Genomic DNA, 27,447 nt, shown 5'->3' on the forward strand with positions numbered 1-27,447 from the left:
TACAGGATTTGAGGAAGTAATCAGCTTTTATAAATCTTGTTGTGGTACCAGGGAGTCTCTCTAAGCAAAAACTTCAACCTTGTATCAACCACCTGATTTAGTTGGAAGGCCATGCTGGGTTTTGTTTATATAGTACCCAGTGGCCTGAACAGAATGGATTGGCAGAAGTGCATGGGCTAGTCTATTCTTACATAACTAATTTTTCTAATTAATCTAGAATATTATGGTGGAAAGAAAAGAAAACTAATGATAGCACTTCTGAAAGAAAAAACATAGCAATTCAATGCCTGGCAGTTATTGTGTCAATATGAAAAGCTGCAGTGACCATATGAGACCGGAATGCTTTTGCTATGTGTTAACATCTCCCACTACCTAAATTACCTCTCATCTGGTCTGTCAAGCCCAGTCATCATCAAACAGGTCAATTTGGGTTTTCTTTGAACATTCTCTTGACAGACTTTAAGGTTCAAACAGTGATACTTTGAGATACTTGGAAAAGATAAGCTGAATTAATATTTTATTATTTTTGAAGGAAGGAGGGTATTTATTTTGGAAGTCTGGTAGGCTTCGTATCCTGCAGCGTTGCACGGTTTTCAACATCAGATTTCTCTGAAGGTTTTTTTTTTTGCACTGCATTCCTTTGCAACAGCTGGAATTGGGCTCAAAAAGTAGACAAATGGAACAGTGCTCAGAAGGAAATCTGGAAAATTTTCTCTCCTAAACTCCTGGTTTGTATATTGCTGGCTGATTTAGATAAAAGGGGACTTCAGTTTGGAAACTTTGGGAACCCATGATGTGTTTGTTTGGAAAAGGTAGCAAGAAAAGCAGCAGAGCATTGGAGCACGGGTGTCCATCTCTTATCTAGGATTGCTTGACCTTATTTCTCCTGATCCTTGGTGCTAGATAAGCCTTGACTGCTGTTGACAAAAGGCTTCTACTTTATCTCTTACTTCTTGGTGTCACATAGTTTCCATAAAGCCTTAAGTGTATGAATCCATTTTATCTTTGGGATTACTGGAAGCTGTCTGTGTGAAACAGAATGGTTCTGTATGGGGCAGTGGACTGGGTGTTCTGGAGAACACTTCAGATCTCCACACTGTCAAGTTAGATGACCCTGTTGCATAATTAAAGCTTAGTTTGTATTGTTTTTTCTTACCCTCTGTTTTTAGTGTACCTTTCTTATTTTTATTTTTACCTTTTGTCACATTCAGCACTGTTCAGTTATTTTAGCAGCTCTTTCAAATGCTCTGGAAGGAAAGCAATCATATGGTTTCATTTACAATAAGATATTTTTAAATGATCTAAGGAAAACCTGAAATGGTAAACTGTTCTTTAGAACTCAGGCCATAAAAATAATTAGAGGAGCATTTTGAAGTTGCAAGTAAACCTGTTACTGTCTTAAGATGCATTGCATCTTAAGCAAGGGCACTCTGTAAGGGATTTTGCAGAATGCAGCACAAAGTCTTTCCAGAAGTTGCAGAGGTGTAGTGACTTGGAATGCAGGGGACATCCCCTAAACCGTGGCAGTATTGGCAGGTCGCTAATTGATCTTGCTGAGATTTCTGCTCTAGGTGGGTGCTCATCAACAAATATTGTGTAGCTGAATTGAATTACTGCTTAACTGAGCTCCACTGTTCATGTAATTTACCTCCACTTGGCATCAGTGCAATCAATAAAAATGTCAGCAACTGAAAATAAGTTCCTTAAACTTTGAGTTGTTATGTAAAGCTTGCTAGCTTCACTTACAAATGATAGCAACATATGATCTTTGTAACTCTGAGATGTGTTGATTGGTATCTGTTTATTTTGCATTACTTAAAAATTGTTTAATAACAGTCAAAGAAAATGTTGAATCAATTACATTTGTGACTATTTTATATTCTGCATGTATCTATACTTGATTGGGAATGTTCTCCAAACGCAATTTTGCTGCTTCTGTAATCAAATACAAGCCAATAGTTTAATTTAATTGTGGATAGATAATTTCTTAATGCGAACTGTCAGACATAGTTTTTATTGATTAAGGTCAGATTTTTATCTATTTTTTAAATAGCAGATGATAAAAAAACAGGATTTTACACAGAAGAGCTGACCCTTCTCTAAAACCAATTAACATATGCAGAGGGTGTTTAATCTCTGTTGTATCTTGTGTTTGGTGCTTGGTTAGGATGCCTCACTTAAACTGAAGTTAGGGAGAGGTTCCACTCTTAGAGGGAGGAAAAACAGACAGCTGAATTATCTGCATAATTTGCAATAGACTGCATAATTTACAATAGATGATTTATGAGTTCCATGTCTGGTAAGAATTACATGCTGAAAATGCCTTAAATTATTCTTTAAAAAGGAGTAGTGTATCCTTTTAAACATTACTACTAATTTTGAGTAAGGAGTGCTAATGTCATCTCTTCAGACAATTCATAAACATTCATAAGACAGCACATTGTTTTCAGGAGTACTTGTTCAGTTTTACTGTTTAAAGGAGACGTTAATAAATTATGTGTGATTAGCACTTGAAGACACTCTGGTTTGTCTATTCAGAATCAAACAATTTATCTCCACATAAATGATTATTTACCAAGTAAAGGAGGACTACTGTGCTTTTTCAAAGAACAGTTGTTTATTCAGGATAATGCAGCATTTCTAATAAGATAAAGAATGTATTTAGAACTGAGATTAACGTTCTGATCTCTGAAGATGTGGTATGGAGATTAGCTTTAAAATGCAGAGGTGACTAAGAATTTTGCTCTGAAGACGATAATAGCTGTGTACCCAGCCCTCTGAGCTGAAAGGCAGAAGGGGGGATCTGAATGAAGATCCCATAACCCAAGGGAAGTGGTCAGCAACCTCCTACACCACATAGACACATACAGGTTTATGGGTCTGGGTGGGATCCACCCAAGGGTATTGAGTGAGCTGATGGAAGTGATCCCTGAGCTCTCTGAGACCTTGTTGCTCTCTACAACTGCCTGTAAGGAGGTTGTAACCTGAGGGTTGGTCTCTTCCCTGTGACAGGAGTGTAGGACAAGAGGAAATGACCTCAAGCTGCACCCGGGAAGGTTTAGGTTGGGTATTAGGAAACACTTTTTCACTGAAGGATTGTCAGGCATTGGAACAGGCTGCCCAGGAAGGTGGTGAAATCACCATCCCTGGAGGTATTTAAAAGATGTGTACATGTGACAAATTGGGACAAGGTTAAGAGGGAGACCTGGCAATGCTACGTTAATGGTTGGACTCAATTATCTTAGAGGTAATTTCCAACCCTATAAATTCTGTGATTCTGTGAGCCTATTAATAAAATGTAAGTGAAGCAGAAGGGCCAGCTGTTCTTGAAATACCTTTGAATATATTTGCATACCTCTATATTGCTATAAAATAAGGATTCACACTGAAAAATCTTGGTGAGAGAAAATCTGTTAATAAGTATTTATAGTATCATAACCCAATCAAAATGACTATTTAAGCTACCATAGCATATTTAATAAAGATCCTGTATGATCTAGCAAGACATAGTTTTCCAAGTATCCAGAAGCCTTAGTTTATATGCCTAAAGTTCACCAGATGGTAGGAGGGCCTAAAAAATGGTGTTTGTGAAAAAGAGGAATTAAAGACTAAAGATATATCTCTTTTTCTGAGGATAACTACAAAAACAACCTCTTACCCTGTAATAGCAAATATTCAATGGGAAGTTTGTAAGGAATATCAAACTAATTTTCAAATCCCAACCTTAAATTATTCTTTAAAAAGGGGTAGTATATCCTTTTAAACATTACTACATACATAAAGAGAAAGCAGTAGTGTTACCCACAATGCAGCTGAGAAATGTGAGGATTAAATGGATTTGAAAATGACTTAAATAATAATTGTCTCAGATATTAAAATACAAGAAAGTGAAATAGGTCTGTCAAAAATCTGACTTGTTTTAGTGTAGTGTTGTAGATAAAATGACACTTTATCAAGTGAAAGAAAGCAGAAATTCATTCAAATTTTTAAGTATTAGTAAGAAATACACTTAACAACATGAGCTTTATCAGTGTGGTGTGTTTGCTCAATGCCTTAGTTGTCAAATATCCTGAAAGAGTGACAGAAATTTGGATTTTTGTGCAAAGCAATTGGTCAAATTCTAATTCTCTCACTAATATTACTGGAAAGAAATAATATTGGAGTTCAGAATAGAGTCCAAAAGGAGGACTGAGTTCAGTGGATTTCAGGAGTGTTTGCAAAGTTCAGAATTCATAAAAAGGAGGGGATACACAATCAAGATGGTAGTCTTTAAAATGACAGATGACATTAATTCTAGAGGACAAGCCTCTGAAGCACAGCAAAATAAGTAAATGTGATTGAAGCTCTGATATAAAACTGGCATTACCTGTGACTTACTATCTTTAGTAATTGTACAGACTGAGAGGATTGCATCATAAAAGTATTCAAAATAGTTATTTTAAAATGCAAGAGGACTGTATCAGGAAAATATATTTTGTTGTTGAGTGATATTCTCCCAGGTCACTCAGGCTTTTCCACAAATGTTTTGTTACGGAGATTTGTTGCATATGTTTGTAATTATGTTTACGCTTTATTGGACTTTCACTTTTTTTTTTTTTTCTTCATTGTGAACACAATTTCTAAAGAATAAAAATAAGATGGTGAATAAAACACATATTTGAAACTTCAAAGATTGTTCTTAGATTTTTGCTCAGGTTCATAAGATCTACACTCCTATGTGGGTGCCAGATTCTACAAGTGAGCACATTTTACTATTCAGAAGACTTAAGAATGATCTCCTGCATTTGAATATTTGAAAATCCTGATGTTTGCAATAATTTGCCCTGAAATGCTGTTGGTGTTTTGATTTTATCATGTGCTGTAACCTCTAACTACTCAGTTGGTTGGAAAAGCTGATTCAGACTTCCAGAGCAAAGTGTTTGATCCGATTGGAACCGCTGATTTTTTTGTTTCCGTAGCTGGAAAATGGTGAGTGACCCGTTACTCATTTTTCTCCTGCCAGTCTTCACCCTTGAGTATTAAGGAGAGAAAATTCTTTCTCAGCTCAGAAATGCTTAGCATTTATAGCAAGAGAGCTTGAAAGTTAGGATTTTCAGCTGCAGAACATGGGTATCTATGTTTTAAACTGAGGGAGGCCAGAGTCATTAATCCCGGACAGATGCACTTATTTCATCTAGGCACTGAGTGATGCCATAAAATGGTAAAGTCCTGGAGGCAGAGAAAAGATTTGATCTTTGATAGAAGACAAATATATCAGATAAGCAGATAACCATACTAATAGTCAAGTGTGTTACAGTGTTAAAAGCTGTTGTGCATTTCCCCACCACAAAGTATTTTTATACATTCCTTTTAACCCTGTAGAGCTTTTTGGCACATGGGAGATTTTAGTGCCGGTTCTTTGCAGTTCTTTGGCTGGATAGTTTTGCTCTACGCTGTCATCTACCAGCATGATTTATTGCACTTTCCTTTTAACCCTGTAGTGCTTTTTGGCACATGGGAAATTTTAGTGCCAGTTCTTTGCAGTTTTTGGCTGGATAGTTTTGCTCTACGCTGTCATCTACCAGCATGATTTATTGCACTGTATGGAAAACAAAGGTTCACCTCACTATGTAGCTAACCGTCAGGATGACCGAGGCTTGCGGTAATTGCGTACTCTTTGTATGCAGTTTTGTATGTTCTTTATAGCTCAGATACATTAAATTTAGTGGTGATAACTCTTTATGTAAAGGGAACTTAATTTTTTATTTAATTGTTGCTTGACTGGACAATTTTCTGGCCTGGGGTACGTGAAGGGACTGGGAAGTTTTGGTGCCATAAGCTCCCTCTGCAGTCACAAAGCAGAAGTCTCGGTCACACAGAATGCCCGGGGTCTGCCATGCCCCATGGGGGCCCTCTCTTCTCCTCAAACTATGAGGAGGTTTTGGACAACTGGCTTAAACCAGATGCTGGCTCTAAAATAGCCAGCTGAGGTTAGAAACTGCCCACTCTCTTGGACCAATTTCAGACATTTTGTTGACAAAACAGTTCTAAATTAAATATTTTACTGTCCAAATGTATTTTGAAGTCCTTTCAGGTAATACTCAGCTGTGGTTGTTGCCTTTTTCCTTTGGGTAGCAACAAAAATTTATTCAGCGGCTTCTGAGGAACAAAACCTGCTTTTAGGTGTTTTAAACCTGCCAAACCTGGTCTTCAGTGTTTGCTTTGTGACTTGAGGGCCTGAATTTTACTGCCCAAGGTGGAAGAGTGATCATTATGCTGTCCCTGCCTGCTCAGTGGAGGGGATGGCTCTGTCCCCCCTGGAGATGCCCCCTAACTGTGGGGGCTCCACCCTGGGGAGCTTTGCCAGTCGCTGCAGTAGTGCACTTATGTCTTGAAATGTGTCCTGAGGGAAGTGGGAATTTTGGATCTGAAAGTTGCCTGGAGAATTTGCAGGTGTTTGGCACTTGAATTCAGAAATAAAAGTGGAAGAGGGCCCACAAAATTGATTTTATTGAGTGGAACAGATGGCTTTTCTCAGGGCCCACTTCCAGAGCAGCGGCTGAAGCAGACTGGTCCCTGTCTTCAAATGAATTGAATTACAATAAGTATAAAGCAAAATCGGTTGGTTTAGCTCTTACAGTTCTTGACCAGATACTGCAGAAATGTGAATATTTGATGGCATGGATGCCTATCTTCCTATATAGCCAAAATACCCAGGGAGCTGAACTGGAGTCCTTGCCTGAGGGCACAAAAACCAAACTGAGGAGTTGTTTTAAAAATGAAATGTTTCTTGCTTTTAGTCCACAGTTCAGTGGGCTGTAACACGTTGAAGCAGTAAAATAAGTAAGAGAGTTTAGTGCCTTAGCATGTTTTGTACTGTTTTTTTCACAAAAAATTCAGACCTAACCCTTTGTGTTATTTATTGCTGTCACCTTTGACTGAAATCTGAGTTTTAAGTAAGCATGGGAAAGCATTTCACAAGTCACAATTGTTAATGTCTATGCAACTTCTATTTTTTTTTTTTGACACTTCCAAGCCAGTGATTTTGTTTACATTGTAGAAAGAATTCAAAATGGTGATTAGTGGAAGTAATAATGAAATAATTTATTGACTGTATTTATATAAATATTAGTAACAAGTATGAAATATATAATTTATGAAATTAATGAAAGTGTATGGGTTTGTTTTTACTTCAGTAGTACAGTACATTTCTTTGCATACTTTGATACTAAAAAATAATAGATTACCTCTAATTATCTTTATGCATATTCCAAGCATATTTTTGATTTATCACAATTTTAAATAAGTATTTTTAAAGCTTAATTTTTTATAAACAGAGCAGAAGATGATTGCAATCTGAATTAATTGCTTCCATGTACTCTGGTTTGTAGTAGCACTACAGCTTTAAAATCTGAAAGCCATTCTCATGCCTATTTCATAGCATGAAATTTAACAATGAATTATGGAATATACATTCAGAACTTAAAGACAGAACTGTTATTTTAAATTAATATGCTTATCATTTATTACTGTTTAGAAATTATTAAATTTAATTCTAAAGATCAGAAATATGTTGATCATATTAGTAATTGAACTTTAGAAAAAAGCCCATAACTTTTGATTTAAAAAACCCACTGGCTGACGCACTGTAAATCTTAAAAATTAGTTTTCCATACCTTAAAAATATGATAATAATTATTTTATGGTATGTGGAACTCCGTATATTTAATTTTTTACATTTTATCTCTTTTATATAACTTATGACTAAAGGAAAAATTATTCTTTCTACAGCTGTTCATAGGTTTTATAATCAAAGCCAGGTTTAAATAATACAATAGGAACATAAAGGCAGTACATTTGTATTTTTGCCAAATAATATAATTAATTCATTTCAAAATACATTAGAGTATAATATAATTATAAAAATGCACAAATTTCAAAATTAAATCTAGTAATCTTAATTTAAAACAATTTACTGTATTTGAATAGTCTGTTAACTGAAGTTGAAACACAAGTTTAGTTCCATGTGCTTTATAATCTGATCTCAGTGTACAAAGTCTTTGGAGCAGTACAAACATATGTGTAAATGAATTGTTTTAACATTCAGTTTTTATGATATAATTGCTCTGAATCATGAAACCTCAGACCTAAGATGTTCCATCAGGGAGGCAGAAATAATGGTAACAGTGATATCCAAAAAGCATACAAGAAATAGTTGGTGAGGCCAAAGACAACTCACGTGGTGTTCCTGCAAAAACTTGAAGGGGAAAAAAAGGCAGAAAACCCCACTCCTTAAATCCTGCATTATAATGTGAAAGCTTCGTGCTTTTTTTGGACAGCTGAGATGGATGAATTGCATTTTAGGATTGGCTGCTACTCTAAATACAGTCAAACTTATACTGTTCAGTATTGCCACAGAAAAAAAGTTATCTTCAGGCCTAAGTTTCGGTAATTAAATCCTGGAAGGCCCCTTGGGTGGCTAGCATTGACTGGTGTTATTCCAGAGAAACAAGCATTGCCATTCATTTATGAAATATTCAAGTAGAAATATGATGTATCTGTCCCTTTGCCTAACATAGTTTCAATATTTTTCTTCAAGATGAACTGTAAAAGATGTTCAGACTCTTACATTTGAATACCTCTGTAAGTCATAGCTAGATCCAAGACATTAATGATAGGGGAAAAAGACAGATGAAAGTTGCTGAGGACCTGGAGGAGGAATAACCAATTCCACTGGGGCTGCTAATATTTAGTCCCTGCCAATCTATTATTTCAATCAAGTAGAAAGCTAATTACATGAAACACTTCCATTCTTTAGCACAAAAAAAAAGAAAAAAAAAGATGAAGTGCCTCTATTTTAAGACTGACCACGGTCCTTTTGGCAAAATACTGTTCTGTTAGAAAATGCCAATGTCAAATCATTTTGCCAGTTTTAGCAGGAGGTTTTTCAGAGAATACTAGTTCTGTCTTTCCAGGTGGAATTTCTGACAAACTTGGTGTTATTGGTTCAAAGTTTGAGCTTCTTCCCTGGACTATTTTCTGTTTTGTGTTCATGTCCATTGGATAAAATGCTTATGTGAGGAGCATGGGGTGTCAGGAGCTGCCATCCCTGAGATGAGCACCCTGGCCATGGGCAGAAGTGCTCTACTTGAGGTCCCTTCTTTGCTGTTCAGTGGCACTGTGACTTTTGGGGTCCCACAAAGAGAATGTCCTTCTTTCAAATTTTACCCATCTCTGTGGTTATTGATTATTCATATAATTCAAAGTCTAAAAAATTAGACTTTGTTGTTTTGTTTATTTTTTATGTGGTTGTTGTAGATTAGCTTCAAATACCTTACTTGGGGAGTAGGTTCCAAACATCTGATTCTTGCTACCTGGCCACCACCTTACATGAAGAATGCTGTTTGGCTGAGAATAAGAAATACTGATTATAAAAAACTAGCATTGAATATTGTCTATTTTAGGTGTCACAATACACATTTTGTGTATTGTAGGTGTCACAATACACATTCTGTGTCAAGTTCAGGTCTGCATATGCGTATGTCTGAGTCAATCACAAAATATATTGATATTGATGGAATTCATGTGATTATATGCTAATAAATGTATTGATGGACTTACTTCTATTCAGTCCCAAAGGGCATAAGTGAAAGGAGACAAAATGTCTCTGAAATATGAGTTGTAACACCATATATTGCAATATGTTGAGTCAGAGAATTGTTCCCATTTATTCAGAATGCCTCAGGTAAGCAATTTGTCTCCAGAACGTATTGAAAATGTTTCAGATGTGCAAGGAACCTGGTAAGTAATACAGAGGAGGCAGTCCACTGTTACTCAAAAATCAAATTATGTCATCAATGTTGCCTTACCAAGACAATTTTAGCAGCTTTTCTCTAAGTGGACTCCACTTGGTTGAACCAAAATTGAAAAATCTACTTTCCTCTGAGTCAAAATTGTCTAATTACTGTTTATTATTTAATCACTGTCCATATTCAGAATACTAAGAAAAAGATTTCTTCTATAAGTAAGTGTGATGGGATTATATGAATAAATGTGGGTGTTACCATCTTTGCACAAGTTATAAAGAAAGTTTTACTGTTGTTTAAGGATTGAAATCTGAATTTGCCCCATTTTCATATGGAGTTTTGAGCTAGTTGAGGGAAACATTTGGCTCTAAATACTATATGTAACATTATATATGGATTTAGAAGTTTCAAAAAACCAGTGGGTTTGCCAAAATTATAGGAGCAACTTCAGAAGTCACCTAATGAATGGCATTTATTTTCCTTTTATATGTTTGATTACCTGCCATCTTCATTCACCTGTAAAGCTGGATGTTATACCAACTTTGAATTCCAGGTAGCTGAGAAACTTGAAAGATGTGAAGACCTTTCACTGTCTGTGTACTGAGAATATATATTGTCCTGTATTTTATGTCCATAAAGATTTTGCCACCTTTGACAGTGGATCAGGACTGAAAAGAGAGGGAAATATGGATTGATTTTCCAAGTATCATCGTCTCTTTCACTGTTCCTGATGGACATTCTTACTCCTAAAATTATCTCCGTTTTAAGAACATAAATGGCTTTACTTGATTTTTAATGGTAACCTAATGAATTACACAGGACTTCCTGTTTTACCCCTAAAATTTTTTTTTTTGTGGGGAGTAAATCAGAAAGAAAGAAGTCTAGAAAACAGCTTTAATAATTTTGAGAAATTATATCAAATAATTAAGAAAACTTTCAAAATATGTTTGAATAAAGGAAACCATTGTATTCAATAAGAAAACTGCAAGCAGCAACTTGAATTTCAGCATGCTGTGGTCACTGTGCTGCAGCAAATCTCAGCCCTTGATCTGTTCAGTCACTGGGTCTTCTAGGCTGAAGTTGTTTATTAACCAGTTCAAGCTAACATTTTCTTTCTCTATATAATTTGTGGTGATCACTAAAATAAGTAGAAATGCCTTGAAAAATTATATACTATTCAGAGAAAGATGTTTAAACCTCTATTTTTGTATGTAGAGTATTCAAAGTAACATTGATTTTACAATGGATAGGAAACTATGAAGCCAACAAACCCCGTAATTTCTGGAGTATCCCTGAATTCATAGCAGAAACAACCCAGGAAAATAGTGTTATGTGTGAACTTTATTTCATGACTTTTTTTAAAGTCAACCACAAAAGAAGACATTTGAGAACATGTTTCTTGTCTTGATCAAGAAAAAGTACAATGTCAAACACTTAAACTGGATCTTTAGCGATCTAAACCCATATCAGCAGTGTCTGCATGTTTCATTCTTACAGTTGTTAGCAGGATTGGTTGACTGTATTTCTACCATCTGACAAGTGAAAAATCACACCAAATACAGTGAGAAAAGCCCCATAATAACTTCTGTACTGGCTGGATTTTTTGGAATACTGTTTTTCACTCTTGACAGCTAATAATTCCCTTCTAAAATCATGAAGTTCTAGTTTTCTTGTGTTACTGTGCTCTGATAATGTTGTCAGCCTCGTGTTTTTGAAACTTAATTTGTTGGTGAATTTGCTGGGCTTTATACAGTGAGTGTAGATTGTGGCAGATTAACCTGACAGATTAGATCCTGACCTTACAAAATCTTGTCAGTACAAGAACTCCAAGGTGTATGATGTGGGGACTGTGGTATGGTGGGCTCTCAAAAATATTACCGAGTTGTAAAGAGTAGCATTTTTAAAGACTCAGTTAAATCTTAACAGTCTTGTAGTTTCTTAGTTAAAAACCCAGAATTCTGAAGTCACAAAGTCAGTCTATTATTGATATAGTAAAAATTAGAGTCCTGTAATGAACCTGGGTGATATTGAGGGTCTCAGAAGCAGAGTTTCTACATGGCTAGGAACTACTAACTTTTTAAAGCATAAGCTTATAAATGATTTGTTGGGTGAAAGAGTATCTGGTGTATCAGTTGGCTTTGGCTCAGTTGTATATCCTGCAGTTGAACAAAAAGACAAGTGTGTTTGGAGAGGCCCTTATGGTAGAAACAGTAAGGACTTACTTTGTTGTAGAAGACAGTGGTGTGGTGAACTAGTTTTTTAAAATAAGTAGTGAAACCAGGTGACATGAGTCAGGAGCTGTTAGGGTCATCAGAAGCTGTGGAGATCTTGCTCTCTGCCTTCTTTCCGCTATCAAAAAGAAGACTAAAGGCATGTAAGTCCTGTTTATAAATTTACTGGGAAAATAAACAAAGGTAACCAGCAGAAAAGCGTTTGCTGAAGTAATACTGGGGGAAAACTATACATGAATGAATCTGAAATGAATAGCTTGAAATTAGAAAAAGAGTTTCAAGATGACCTGTCATACAGAACGAGTGTGAATAAAAAAAGCCAATAACCATGTTACAACGTTACCACCACAATAGAGTACAATACAGTCAAATATATCAATATCGATTTGTGATAGAAACTGTGGCCTTCTGTGATGTCAGAGACAGGACTTCAGTTCTGAGAACTTGCCGAGTTTTGTATCCTTACACTTTGTCAGAAGTTTGGGGAAAAAGCTCCAACTTCAGCTGTGCATGGCTGGTGGTCTCATTTGTTGAGAGGAAATCAGACATATGGGCTGGTGGGCACAGAAATTTCCATGACTGGATAACTGTTGTTTAAAAATGTGCTTTGATTTTTGTGTCCATTTGAACTATAGTTCTGTTTTATATTTACGATATTCTGATTTTATGTATTATGCTATTGAAAGACATTTGTTAGAGATATCTAGTCCAGTAGAGTCCTGATGGATTGAGTTCTGCAAAAATTTTAGTTAGTGAATAAACTGAGAATTTCTCTCAAGTACTTACATGAGAGAAACACTGGTTTTTTTTTACGGTTTTGCAGACACATAGGCAGAAAAGAAAATCTCAGTGTGAACTCCATTGCAATTTTCCTTTTGCAGTACTACCAATAGCTTATTTTTGCATTTTATTCATGGTAATTTTATGTTGAGTACTGATTGAAACAGAAAACAAGAAAATTATGAGAGGTGCTTCACAGTAACTAAGGCAGCTATGTAGGTATTTTACTTTGTTTCTTCATTAAGAAATTTCACTGTACAATTTGATAACATTGATGGAAGACATAGGTTAGGTTATATAAGAAATTTATTTTTCAACTTAAAAGCAGTAAGTTCATTAGTAGGGTGAAAATTAAATTTGTGTAAATGATTTAGTATAAAAGTAAAGTTCACATAACCATTTTAAGAAATTTATTTAAATGATCTAAAATATAGACCAAATTAAATACTTGGGCTTAATCCAATTCAAACTTCAGTGAGACTCCTAAAATATACATTTGACATCTAATGTTGTGTTTCTCTCTTGTGTAAAAATAATTAATTCTGTTATCTGTCTTTCTGTGTGTAATAGTGCTGAATATGTTGCAGGTCCCACACATTTGTTTTTATACACATCGACTCCTCGAAATCAGGGCAATAATTTTCAACTGTTTGTTCTGGCATAAAAGAAACTCAAAATTCCATAGCCTCCGAAATATGTTATTCTTTGTCTTCATTTTTGGATCACTTTTTAAATTAAGAGATGTAATGTGAACTGTTTATGGTCTTATTAAACATTTTAAAATGAAAGTGTTTCATTTGCAGCCCATTTCGTGGTCTTTTGTAACAGAGTTGCATTGACTATTTATAGCTGCAAAAATTAATGAAGTATTCATTTCTTATTTTTTTAGAGGTCTTGTTTTCATTTGTTTTGTTGGCAATTTTTCATACACTGGAATATCAATGTAGCCTCTTTGAATAGTAATTTAGGAAATGAAGTATAGAGTAGAATGATGAAAACCATAAAAAATTGCATCTCTCTAGGAAAGAAAAAAAGCTAATTACTCTAAGAAATTGGGTGAAATAGTTATTTCATGCTTTCAAGGTTAGCCTGTACCCAAAAGCTCAGTCTCCAATATAATTATTTTCAGTGTTTCCGAGTACTTTTTTACATAAACTTTTATATTAAAACCTCATTACATTTTTCTCCAACTTTTTAAACTTTTTCTGTAGAATAAAAATTACATTTCTGTTCTCACCAGTCAGATTTCTTAACTGTTAATTTTGCCTTTATATATGAGAGAATATTTATTATTCACTTGAAGCTTTTCCCTAGAATTCTTTTACCTGAGGGCTTGTACCATCAAGCGGCTTCCGAGAAATTAAATTTATAAGTAAAATTATGACTTGGTTGAAATAATACACCATGAAATTCCTTATATCTTTGTGTCAAGTGATCTAATAATCCCCTCCACTGTGAGCCTGTTTTGCAAAGGTGATCATGTAAAAAATTCTGGAAAGATATTAGGAAAGCTCTGACCTTTTCATGGGAGAACAGGGTAGTTCCTTTGTACTTGTGCCCTGGCTGCCTGGCCAAGCTGTAGGTTTGCCCTGGGGAAGGATTTAGTGACAGTCACACTGACAGCTTCATTCTCACTGCGCTGTCCCAAAATGCAAATGCTTCAATATAAAAAGAGAAATGTGCTGGTTTAAAATGTTTAGTAACAGCAGCTGAAATTGCATTTCCTTTGAAGTTCATTAGTGCATGTTGAGTGAAATACTTCTAGGAGAATTTTACTGTGCCAGATATGTAGACTGACAAGGCTGTCTTTGCAAGAATCTCTCAGCTGCCTCAACAGCTGTAAAAATAAAAATACCACTCACTGACTATTAAAACTCTTAGCAGCAAATCCTTCCAGTCACTTTTGGCATGCTGAGCTTAACCAGAAGATGTTTTTACAAAATACTTAAGTAAGTAATTAGAATGGTAGGTGATAAATGATGATCGAAAAGTATAAAGTTTGATTACATTGGTAGCATATTTCTACCTTTGTTATTAAAAGGTAGGAAATAATTAGAAGTAGGGTAATCGTTACTGGAAATCTTAACAAATGTTTGTTGTGCAGAACAACTGCTCATTCATGCAGAAAAATGACCTGTGATCTGCAATATTTTCATGTAAGAATAATTTTATGCAGGCACTTCAGTTCTGTTGATTTCCCTTGGATTATACAGCCATGTTATTGCACATGTAGCAGTTTGCAGGATCATTTACTGAACAGATCAGTTTGTAATCCCAAGTAGCTAAATAAAGCAAGAATGTTCAGATACTCATGGGCCTAGGAAATCATTCTAGCTCTTGGGCTTTGGGCATGCTTTTAGAAAATATTGGGTCTCGCTGCAAATATTTGTAATTGCCACTTAAGAAAGTGTACAGGAAACTTGGAATATCCTAGAATAGAATAACAATTTGTAGTGACTTTGCTGTAAGGTAGTTTGCTGCTATATAGAGGAACAACTTCTGTTTGAATAATTTTGTCACATTCTGCACATCTAACATAATTGCTTAGGAAAAAAAAATATTTCTAGTATTTGTAGCAAAAAGGTGGGAAGCGATCATCTAGCGGATTGCAATTAATTACCAAAAACTTGACTTGCCAAAGACATTCTTATGGTTCACTTAAAGTAGCATATTCCATAACCTGGAAGCCATTCCATATCCTCTTGAGTGTATCTGTCTTGTGCCCTTTATTTTGTGGAGAAGAAATGTACTGGCTGCTGTACCTCATACCCTAAACAATGCAAATTATACATTTGCCAGGAAGACCTTAATTCCTGTCTGTGTGTTCTTCTGAACTGAATATATTTCAATTCTAGCCCTAGATTCTACCAGAGTCAATTTAGCTGGTGTAGTATTTTCATAGAAAGTCTTTGACTTTTTGCATAAAACACAGGATTAGGTTGTAAAGAAATAAAAATTACTTTTTAATAATTTCCCTCCTTGTTGAAAAGATAATTATTTGATATAAATGAAGTTTTGAGCTTGTTTGGTTTGTGGTTTTTTTGGGTTTTTTTTTGGTATTGTAAACACCTTGGGAATGCAGTGCTGATTTCTTTGTGCAGTTCTGCCACCAAGACAACTTAGCCAACAGCTTCAAGTTAATGCTCTTGCTGTCAATGTTTGTTGGAGTGGTTCTGTTATTAATTTGATAAGGAAAATTTAACAGACCATACCAGTTGTGTATTGGCTTATTGAAGTTTGTTCTATTCATTTTTGAAGCTGTCTGAAATGAAATTCCAAAGCAGTCTTCAAGCCTGTGTATGAATTGTTCATTTTATGTTATAATACTTGATTTTTTATCAATAAATGTGACTTATGCTATAAATACTGTTTTATGTGATTTATTACTGCAAAGATAATATTTGCAGTTATTGCTTTTTAATGGTAACAAGGCAATTAATTACACAGAACAGAGTTTTTCCCCCCTAAATTTTTCTTTGTTTTCTAATTACTGAAGTATTTTGTAAGTAAAAGTATGATCTCTTTTGGCAATTAAAAAATAAATATTTTTAGCAGCTAACTATTTTTCTGTATTTGACAAGATATTAATTACATAGAATTGGTAACAAATAAAATTGATCATTATTAATCTCTGCTAAGTTATAAATATCTAGTCTTAAAGTGATTTGAAAAGGAGAAAAATATTTGATAGAAGTTAAAAGTTTACAACCTACATCTGCAGAGTTCTCTGAGGAAAAATTGTGTCATGGTTGTAACTATCAGGAAAAGATTTATAAAAGTACTTTAAGACAAAAATGGCTAAGCTGGCGGGAAAAAAAAAAGTTCCTCTAAAGAAAGAATATATAAATCACTCTCTCTACTCATATCTCAACTTGAAAATATCTCGTGGGTGCATTGTATAGTACTTATGTAGCTCATAGAAGTGACTGTTCATAGGAATGTGACATATATTTGTTGTCAAAGCAAATTGTGTTTAAAATGTGTAGCATTTGGCGCTTGCAGCTGTAAAGGAAAGTACTGTACTACAACTGAGAAACATATGAAAATGGGAGACGCTTGACTTTTCTGTTATAAAAAGTAGATTTTTTAAATAAGACATTATTTTAAAGCTGAAATCAGGGAAAAAGACATTTAGTCTTTATTTAGTGTCAGCTTTATTGCATGAAATCCACATTTTATAAAATGGGGCTTGATTGACAATGTCTTTGGAAAGCTTCTTTTGAAAATCTAAGCTATAAGTGAAAGAACAGATTTTATTGTAAATGAGATTTCTGTGTTCATTATTAACCTATAGTAGCTTTCATCTTATTTTTGCAATAATAGGTACTTTACAGTTGAAAATCTGTATGTGGAAGTAATAGATAATATAGATGTAACAATCATGAGAAAAGTGATCTGAAATAAATTTTCTTAATTGTTTAAGCCCCACACTTTAGTTTATGGCAACAGCATAAATAAATCTGAATAAAAAAAACAGAACAGAAAGTGAAACTCTGACGCAGTAAGTTTTCCCTCTGAAAAGCTCTTTAATTAAATATGTGGTTTCTAAATTTTGTAATCTGTAGATGAGATGGCAAAATTCAGAGTTCTAATTGACAGAACTGATCACAATTTAATTAAATCTTTGCAACCTGCAATTCATTTGCAAAAGAATTCCTGAGTCTAAATTTTGTTGTTATTGTCAGCCAAAAAAATGAGTATTCCTGCATGAAGAATGTTCCTACAGTTTGCCTTGTGTAATGGACTTTATGTTTAGTCTTCTTTTTATTAGAATAGCTATAATACCAAAATAAACATCAAGAGTTCTATCTAACTCTTAGTATTCATATTAGCCTTTATATAAACTTGTTGTTTATCATCCTTCAGAAAGTAAATTCCTACACTGGAAAAGGTGTTGTAAAATCAGTGGTCTCATATAGAAGCCATCTAGCATTCTAGTAGCTGTTAATTTTTGGGGTACTTGTAGTGTTGCAAAATAAGAACAGTGTGGGAGAGACTCTGATGACATAAAATATTGCAGAAATAATTTATTTTTAAAGGAGCGCTTTCTCACTTAGGAAATATTCTACACACAATAGAAATGAAAAATAAAAAATCCTGTTTATGGATTTTAATCCATGCCAGCTACAGGGGAAAAATTAAATACATCCAAAAAAAATATAGAAATAAAGAAATTGACTATAATAGGGGGAAAGACTGAGTTTGAACTTGTCTGATTTACTAGCTATGCATTAAATAGTCTCATTTACCAATACTTACTTACCAAAGTGTTTGCATTTGAAGGTCTGTTTATTGTGACTGTGGAACTGTAGAGATTCCCTTCAGAGGAGGGACAGGCTGGAGCAAAAAAAACTCCTTTAACTGTCTTCTTGCCCAGATGCCTGAAAGCACTTCCTCCAAATGGCAGAGGAGATTGCTTTATTTTTCCATACATTGCAGATGGATGAGTAATGTTTTCTTTCAGTTATGCCGAATAATGGACTTGATTTTTTATTTTATCCTTTTTGTAGAACTGTATATCTCTGTAAATGTCTGCACTTCTCATTCAAAGATTTTTAAGAGTTTTTAACTCAGAACCCGGATTTACCAATGAGTACCTGCATCTCTGATAAAAGTAAAATATACTTCTAAATAAAGCTAAAAGAAACTTGGATAAAATTTTCTATATTAGCATACTGGGATATTGTAATCTGGGCAAATAGACTGAGTGTACCACATACTGGAGGATCCATTTCACATACAATCATGCAACATCCAGCAAGTCCTTGGTTTTAGCTTCTATTCTAAAAAATCAAGGCATGTGATTGTTCTAAAGTGTTGCATATGTGATTAATTTGAATGATTGCTGTGAATTTCAAGAACAGATTTTTACTGGGACCTGTGCTCTTAAGTTGTTTTGAAAAGTCTTAGTAAGAGTATATTAAGCATCAAATGTTGAAATAGAATTATGTGACCAATTATATGGCTTTATATCTTAATATAATAACATTTTTTCCAGAAAGCTTTCAGTGAAAATCAGGCAAATGAAGGAAAATTGGCAAAGGTCATATTGAATAACTGAGGCCAGAATTTGGCCTCTGCAGTTAGGAAGCAGGGCAAGAAGAACAGCAATTTAATGTTTTGTTGGATTTTTTAACATTAAGAAAATTTTAGATAGGTTGAACTAACAACTATAGCTGTTGGTTTCATAAACACTTAATTTTCTAACAAAATAATAATTTTTTACTTTAATTGAATTTTGGAGGTTATGGATATCCTGCTAATAGAGTATGACTTTTTCCTACAGGTTTTCAAAACTAAACATTTTACACTGAACCAGAAATCCCATGCCTACTACTTTACTTCCAAGACCTTTTAACTTTAAAGTTTTTCCCTAACGTCTTTCCTGGGGAGATACCAGTTTGTTTAAACAGTCTGTCTTCTGGATAGTGATCTGTGTTAGGCACCTGAAAACAGCACTGCAGGGCTGGAGGGCTGCAGGTCTAGAATATACTTGCATGTTTTGATGTAATGCAACTGACAGGTGGAATGGGCAGTCAGTTTTGGGATGGTCCAAAATCTATTGCCTTGTCTTATTGGTCAGTTACAACATGGGAATCAAGGTCTGTTTAGTATCAAAATTACCTTGCCAGCAGGTCAGAGTAGGACATCATTATCTATCTCATGATAATAGGTAAAAGACCTATTACACTCTGCTTTCCAGGGTTTTGTACTAATGTGAATCTTTTGCTTTGCAAAGAAAAGAGTGCTTGGAAATGGAGCTCAAAAATATTTATATTGTTTACCTTTATCTTTTACCTCAGACCTACTCAGACTGTGAAGTTTTCTAGGTGAATTGATGCACTATTAAGTGTAATTTATACTGTGTGTAATCACACCACTTCTTGGACTTTTTACTTTGGTTCATTGTCCAGGAAAACCCAGTGCTGGAGTGAAAGGTTGTGATCTCAGTGTGTTACCAGGACCTTCTATACTGCCAAATAGTGATGTATAGAAAGCACAGTAGGAAGAGTTAGGCTGCCATGGACTGTAAGGCAACGTGCATTCAAAACAGTTCATCAGTCTGAGAAAATACTTGGCACTCATTTGTAGAAAGGCATTTTAACTTTTCGTTCAAACATTTGTAGAAAAACTTTTTAACTGTTTTCCCTGTGGACCTGGCGGAAAAGGGCCGGTAGATAATACTTCATCTTCCATTTTGCTGAGCCAAGTACAGGGGAAGTTGGCCAGGATTTCTCAGTTGCTGCACTCCATAAAGGAGAGACCAGGAGGAGACATGTTTTATCACTTCATTTGTCTGCTTTGGAAAGCAAATACCTATACTAAAGATATGGGGAGAAAAGGGAGCTGATAATTAGCATCAACATCAGTTCAGTCTGGCTAAGTTATTTCTACACCCACTTCTCACAGATTTTTGTGGTGCATGCCATCATTCTGGTACTTGAGACTAGGAGGATGGAAACCTCACTATTTATTTGGTTATTAAGGCTGATAATGTTATGATAATGTTATGATAATGTACTGATAATGTTATCAGTAAGGCTGATATTTATGGGTTTCTTTCAAATTAATGTGGCATTTGTAATATTTTGTGCTGTTCTAGGTCAAGTAATGAAACTCTCAGAGTCATTGTCAAATCTGATCTCCAAGTAGAACACAAATTGTGGGGGATTGACTAGTGCATGGATTTAACTCAAAGGTTGGAGATACGCAAATCCACTTACTTTTCCTAACTGCTTAATGCTTAGACAGCGCCTTAATAATCTAAGAGTTCAAGGAAGTTTGAATATGATGTTCCTTTATCCAACAAATAATATACACTCTTAGATTATATAATTTTTCTATATTTTTAAAGTGGCACAGGAAAGAGACTCTTACTCCTTTGCTCCTAAAATATTTGGTTCTTGGCAGCAGTTTTCTGAATGTATAGCAGATGTACTAAATACAGTCTGCCTATGATTTAATGCAGCACACATGCAGAGAATGAAAATAACAGTAATACAATTTGTATTTTTAATAAGGACCTTTGTGCAAGAGGAAGCACTATTCTGGTTATGACTACTTATTCAGTGATATAAATAGAACTTCTGAGTTTCCAGGACTGTCTGTCTGGCAAAGTTCATATGACCCCAACTTGTGATGCAAGACTCCTGAAAAGAATGCCCTCACTAAGATTTATTCTGTATTTTTATTAACAGGAGGAATGCTTTTTGAATTTGGAAGCTCCTATTGCAAGAGTATGTGGCTATGACACTCCCTTCCCTCACATCTTTGAGCCTTTCTACATCCCAGACAAATGGAAATGCTATGATGCTCTTAGAAGAATGATCAACTACTGAGCAGTAGTGCAGGTGAGAAATAACAGCTTGTACTGACAGGTTACCTGCCAGGGTTCTGACAGGATTACTGCAAGGTTTGGGCCTATAGTAATACTTGTTTATTTAAATATTTATTTATTATTAAATTACTTATTTAATTTACTAGTTTGTTTAGTTATTTATAGTAAGAATTGCCTCTTATGGCTTTGGGCCTTCAGTCTTAAAGGTGTCTGAATATTTTTGAGTACTGCCATTGAAATCAGTGTTTAAAATTCATTACCTTGCTTAATCAATTTAAAAATTAAGTGTCTTAAATCTTGAGTAATGAAAAGAGTATAAAGTGAAGGGTGAAAGGAATACTTATGCAGAGAATATACTAACCACAGTGTTAAATTTTATTATTTTTCACTCCTCAGGCTGGTCTGTAATCCTGCAATGTACAAATAACACCCAGTTTACTCTGAATATTGGCTCTGTATTGTAAACACACACAAACCATTGGAAATACATGAAGCATCTGTAGTGTGTTATAGTTCTGTTAAAGTACTACTGTTTAATACTTATAAAAATATTTTTTCTTTATGGTCTTCAATGTAATTTGATCATGCTTGAAGATTTCTGTTTGCAGAGCACAAAGACTGTGAAGTAATACATATTCCTGTGTCTGTTACAGTCTGTAACATCTTTTGTTTCATTATAATATTATACTAAGTAACATTTGACTGTGGGGTGGGCTGATGAGGATTTAGAATTCTGCTGTGGGAGAACTTCTGGTGTATAATGACCAAAGTTTAAGAGCTTAGAAAATGTGTTGACACAATGTATTCTGTGCTTCCTTTAACTGAACAAACTAACCTAGTTTTTGAGATACAGTCTTGATGGGTCTTGTACATGGGAAATGAAAAGAAGAAAACAATAGAAACTGTAATGGACAGGCAAGGGATTTTCAGCTCTTGACACCAAAGACAGGAGGGCCAAGGTGGGCCTTATATTAGGGGTGCCATCTTCTGTCTGTTTTACCTCTGCATTAAACTGTGAATTAAATTTAGAGCCGTGGATAAAAGGTTACCAATACCATAATGTTCATTTCCTGTATATGCAGAGTTACTTTCAGGAGACTTTTTGGCATTCCACTCTGTTTGTTTCCCTCAATAGAAGATAGTGGAGTTTCTCTATGAGAAATGGGATTGCTAGCAGTGATGCAGTGTCTCAAAAAAATAATGTAGTTCTACTTTTCTCAAATATTGCTTGTTACTGACATACCAGAGCATTTCACAGAATCACAGAATATGCTGAATTGGAAGGGAGCTATCAGGATCATTAGGTCCAACTCCTGGCCCTGTGGAAGACACTCCAAGAATCCCATCATGGGCCTGAGATTATTGTCCAAATGCTCCTTGAACTCTGTCAGATTTGGTGCTGTGATCACTTCTCTAAGGTCCCTGTTCCAATGCCCAGCCACCCTCTGGGTGAAGAACCTTTTCCTGATATCCAGCCTAAACCTTCCCTGACTCAGCTCCATGCTCTTTTCTTTAGTCCTGCCTTATCATGAGAGTGAAGAGATCAGTGTCTGCCCTTTCTTGTCCCCTCACAAGGAAGCTGTAACTGCAGTGAGGTCTCCCCTCAGTCTCCTCCAGGCTGAACAGACCCAGTGCCCTCAGCTGCTCCTCACAGCTTCCCCTCAAGGCCCTTCACCATTTTTCTTGCCCTTCTTGGACACTCTGTAATAGTTTAATGTCTTTCTTACATTGTGGTGCCCAGAACTGCCCCAGCACTGGAGGTGACGCTGCCCCAGTGCAGAGCAGAGCAGGACAATCCCCTCCCTTGCCCAGCTGGTGATGCAGTTCTTAGTGCGCCTCATTTCCTTGGAATTGAAAGTAAAGCTGTTTTCTGACTTGTCATCTTTTTTGTAGAATATGTAATCAGTGTGATCCTTTTTATAAGAGTTGCCCTTGCCTTTGATCTGGGTTGAAGTAAACTCATTAAAGATTTATTTGCTTTTTTTTGTTTGGCACCTCTGTTACAAAGTCAGGGTATCTTACCTAAGGAGAATGGTTTGGTTGTATCTGTTCCTTGAGGTGAAGTACTGGCTCATGCTAGATAGCCTCTGATTTGCTACTTTTCAGAGGAAACCAAAGGACCAAATACTGTTACCTCTGTAAGAAAAGGGAGACAAACTGAGGGCATTTTGTGGTTCAGAGACTTAGTTAACCCCCTGTTCCTCTATAGGATGGTAAAGTGAGGGAGGTATAAGCTGAAAAAATGGGTTCTGAATTGCATTGAATTCAACTGCATTGAATTTGTGCACAACCCAGTTTCGACTCTGGAAATCCACGCTAAACCTGGTCTAAAAAATTTGCCAGGATTTAGCATATCAAGGAGCAGGTTTATTAGAGGTTGTCTGAAAAACAGTGTCAAGACACAGAAAATTCTGCTTCCTGTTTGTCTAACAAAACGTCCAGATGTTGGCACCCATAGCACCATATCTTTTGGTTGGTGTGACTAGATGTTCGTGTTACAGAGTGAGCTACTCAAAGTTTTTCTTTGTTTTTCTGTGAGAGAACATTACTGTGCCTTGTTGTAAAGCACATTTCAGGGGAGTAGTCCCTTATTTTTCTGTTTGCTACACATTGGTCTTATGTACTTGACACAGCAGTTGCAATAGAGCTCCATTCTGCTGTTAACTCCACAGAGTTTGCCTGTAAGGTAGCCCACTTATGTTTCTAAGAAATTGAAGGATTGCTTTACATGTACTTGTTTTTGTACTCAGGGTAACATTTGTTACTTGCCATTGGTACAGAGTGAAGTTATGTGTTCCAAGCCATCTCTTATGTTGTTCTAAGAAATGGTTATACAGTTTGTGTGGATTTGAGCACAGTCAGTCCTTATTGGTGTTAGAGGGGTTGGGCCCCTTCATGTCCTACTGTTGAAGAGACAGAGCAGCTGGGAGTTCCCTGTGGTGAAGAGGGGTGTAGAGTTGGCTTTTGAGTTACAGAAATAGTCAAGCTGGTGTTGTGATTTAACCCCAGCTGGAAACTCAGCCCCACACAGCCTCTCTCATTTCCCCCCAGAGGGATAGGGGAGAGAGAACTGGAAGAGTAATAAAATCTGGGTACTGTGGTTAATAATTTCTAAAGTTAGCCTTATTATCTTAATGTACATTTAGTTTTGTTCAGCCTATGTTGACAGCATCTCACACACAGGTAGTTGCTTATCTTGAGTTTGTCAGTACAGATGGATTTCCTGCGTAAAGACAGTGTTTGTTAATGTGTCCTGTGTACCTCACCAACGAGACAGGCAAGAGCAAAGTCTCTATCTTTCAGCAGCTTCTCAGTTATTAAAATTTGTGGCTATGTTAGGTATATGAGAAATAGCTTCCAGGTAGGCAGCTGTGTTCCAGATAACTCTGTAGTTGGAAAGCATATAAAGATAAAAAAAGCAGTGAGATTAGGATGGATATACATTTCCTGGGTAAATGGAACAGTGTCTGGCTGTTTGTTTGAGGAGGGAAAAAAAACCCTAAAAGAAGAAACAGAAGATAGCCATGAAATCGAAGAAAATAGTGACAAGTTTTATAAAATATACTGTTGTTCACAAATATGTTGAGGGCTGATTGTAACATAGAAATGGCAGGTGTCCAAGTACTTTTCTGTTATATTTTGCAGCTTTTACTACCACATTTGCATATGTTGTTTTATTGTCAAATTCTGAATTTTAAAACTAGATTTTAACTTTTCCTCCATGAGAGTGTGTGTGTTCATCGAGAACCATTGTTACTGTTACAGTCTCTAAAAATTCAGAGTTGTCACTGAACTTCATTGCAGAACTATTTTATGAGAAGTTTAATCTTGGTGCTTAAAGGTGATGTTAGGGGAATCTTAGGGGGCTGATTTAAATTTATTTTTCTTTCCAAGCATGCAGTTGAAATTGGTTGCTGGTTGCTGAAATTGGTGCTGGGAAACAGGAAGGGAGCTGGAAGGTACTTTAGTTAGTAATTGTGTCTTCCTTGAACTCCTGGCTGTTTGGCAGGGCTTCATACAGGTTAGCTTGAGAACAGGACAACTGTACTTCCTCTCTCCCTGTTTGATACATAATATATGACAGACTGTGCAAGATCTTTTTAACCTGAGACTAACAACCATTTTTTTTTTTCAACACATAAATCACAAATGTGGCAGGCTTGACTGCCTGCTTAATAAGTGCTATCTGTAACCCACTAGAATAAACAACCTCCAGAAGCTTGAGTAGGACACAACATTCCTGGTTTATAATCTTTTCCTTCTGGATGACAAAAATCATACAGATGGTCAGTGAATCATGTCTTACGACGAGTGAGTAGTCCACATATAAGATACCAGTGTATTAGAGCTATGAGTTGGACTCATATGAGTTAGTATGGCTGCTGCAAGTCTGTACTTGCATTCAGACATTGCTGAGAACTCACGCAAGATCAGCACTGAAATTTTCTTTTAAAAAATCCCTGTAAACAGGAAGGGTGTTGATTATAGTTTCTTTAGCAGACCCCTCTTCTCTGTAATAGTAGAATGATAGGATATCTAGTAGAACAAATACAAAACATTTACTTAACATTCTAGAGTAGGAGGGAAGGTAGTTCATCATAAATTTCTTGGCGTGAATGGCAATAATTAGTGGTGTGTTGACTCTAGGTATCATTTGCAGCATTTCTAATTTCTGTGGGTCTACCCTGGCAGCTTTAAAGATGTAAAATAGTATTTAATACAAAATCAGTAAGTAATTGGTAGTAATTTGTTTTAGTTCATACACCTTGAAGTTACGACATTATGAATTAAGAACTAAGATTACCCTGGAGTGTGCTGTCTGTTTAATGTGCAGATATTAGTTTCAGTCTTCAGATTTATAATTTATTTTGTCATCTTTTTCTGCAGAGAGGAGAAGAACAACAGGGAAATACAGAAGCTGCCTTCAAAACTCTTGACATTTTAATCAGATCTTTTGGGTTTGGAATTTACATAGCACACTTTTCTTTTAACTCAGCTATCCTGAATGTTCATCTTGGCTATTCTTCAGCAAGTTCAAATTTTCCTTAATTATGAAATCAGTGATGGGCAGGTGATTGTTACAGTAAGTAGTTTCAGATGTATTTAAAGATATTCCAGATGTTGAATGAAAATTGCACATTGCCATGCTTCACTAGGTTACATCTAGACTTCACTGTGTAAATATTAGAAGCAGAATTTTATTCAATAAAACATGTTATGCTCATGTAGTCTCTTTGTTTTGCTATTGTTTTGGAAGAACCCAAAGAAGTTATTTGAATGTGACTGTTTTCAACACGATAAACCTTACACAGCCAGCCCAGCTTGTGTGATGGAGACCTGCTTTAACGGGTGGCATCAGTGTTTTACTTGAGTGGCTTCATGTAAAATAGTCCCTAATACTGTTTTCCTTTTCTGCAAGGGAAAGTCCATTTTTCTTGAGAGGGGAGGAGAGCTTTTTTTGCTTTGTTGCTGTGAGTGAGAGGCTTAATTGGTACATCTCTGCTGCAATATCCTTCCTTCTAGAATTGGAATGTGTTTCTACTAAGCAGCTGTGCAAAAAGCAGTTCCTCTTCTTTTTTGCCTGCTTTGCTCTCTGTACAAATCAGTCTCATGCTGCATTGCTTCTTACCCAATGGTAAGGGGAATGACTGGGGTGGGGTTGAGGAGATGGGTGGCCAGATAATCACATTTCTGTGATTATTCAGGGGGGTCTTTCTGAGAGGAAGAAGAATACCTTTGTACACAAAACTGCTGAGGACAATCCTCAAGGTGGCAGGTGAAACACACCAGGGAGGAACTTGAGGAGGATAACTTCACATTCAATATCACTGGATCCATGGAAAGTGCTAAACTTATCTTTTCAGGTCCTACCATTTTGTGTAAGATTCTGTCTTCATAGTTCGTGCATTCCCTGAAGAATTCCACACCTGATAATGAAGCTAATTCTTAATGTATCCAATCAAAATGAGATTGTTGTTGAATCTTGTAAGTCTCCTGTAAATGCCATGTATAGAACTTTATTGTCTGAAATAAGATACATGCATTACATACTTTATATTTTTTTTGCATTGGATGGAAGCTATTTTGGCTATATGAAGAAAAATGGTTTTAAAAATTATTTCTGTCTTTGTAAAACATTAATAGATATTTTAGTAACTGTCTCCTCAAAATGTACTGTTACTGTATTTCAAAGCATATACAATAGATGCAATTATAGTACTGCCTTAGTAAAATGTACTTTGGTAATTAATAGCCTTAATAAAATATACTTTGTATTTACAGTTTTCACAGAAAAAAGTTATTTCTGATTTAG

General features: G+C 35.6%; 1 protein-coding gene across 1 annotated transcript in view; it reads left to right on the forward strand.

Moving 5' to 3' along the window:
* BCKDHB (branched chain keto acid dehydrogenase E1 subunit beta) overlaps nucleotides 1-26,358 on the forward strand; it is a 106,125-nt gene extending 79,767 nt beyond the window's left edge. Inside the window, exons 10-11 of the mRNA XM_041480409.1 lie at nucleotides 20,995-21,147; nucleotides 26,022-26,358. Coding sequence (XP_041336343.1) covers nucleotides 20,995-21,135 — 141 coding nt within the window. The 3' untranslated portion in view covers nucleotides 21,136-21,147; nucleotides 26,022-26,358. The remainder of the gene's footprint in view (nucleotides 1-20,994; nucleotides 21,148-26,021) is intronic.
* The last annotated feature ends 1,089 nt before the right edge of the window (nucleotides 26,359-27,447 follow it).

This window comes from Pyrgilauda ruficollis, unplaced genomic scaffold (genome assembly GCF_017590135.1).
Source record: "Pyrgilauda ruficollis isolate IOZ18807 unplaced genomic scaffold, ASM1759013v1 scaffold51, whole genome shotgun sequence".
Classification (NCBI taxonomy): Eukaryota; Metazoa; Chordata; class Aves; order Passeriformes; family Passeridae; genus Pyrgilauda; species Pyrgilauda ruficollis.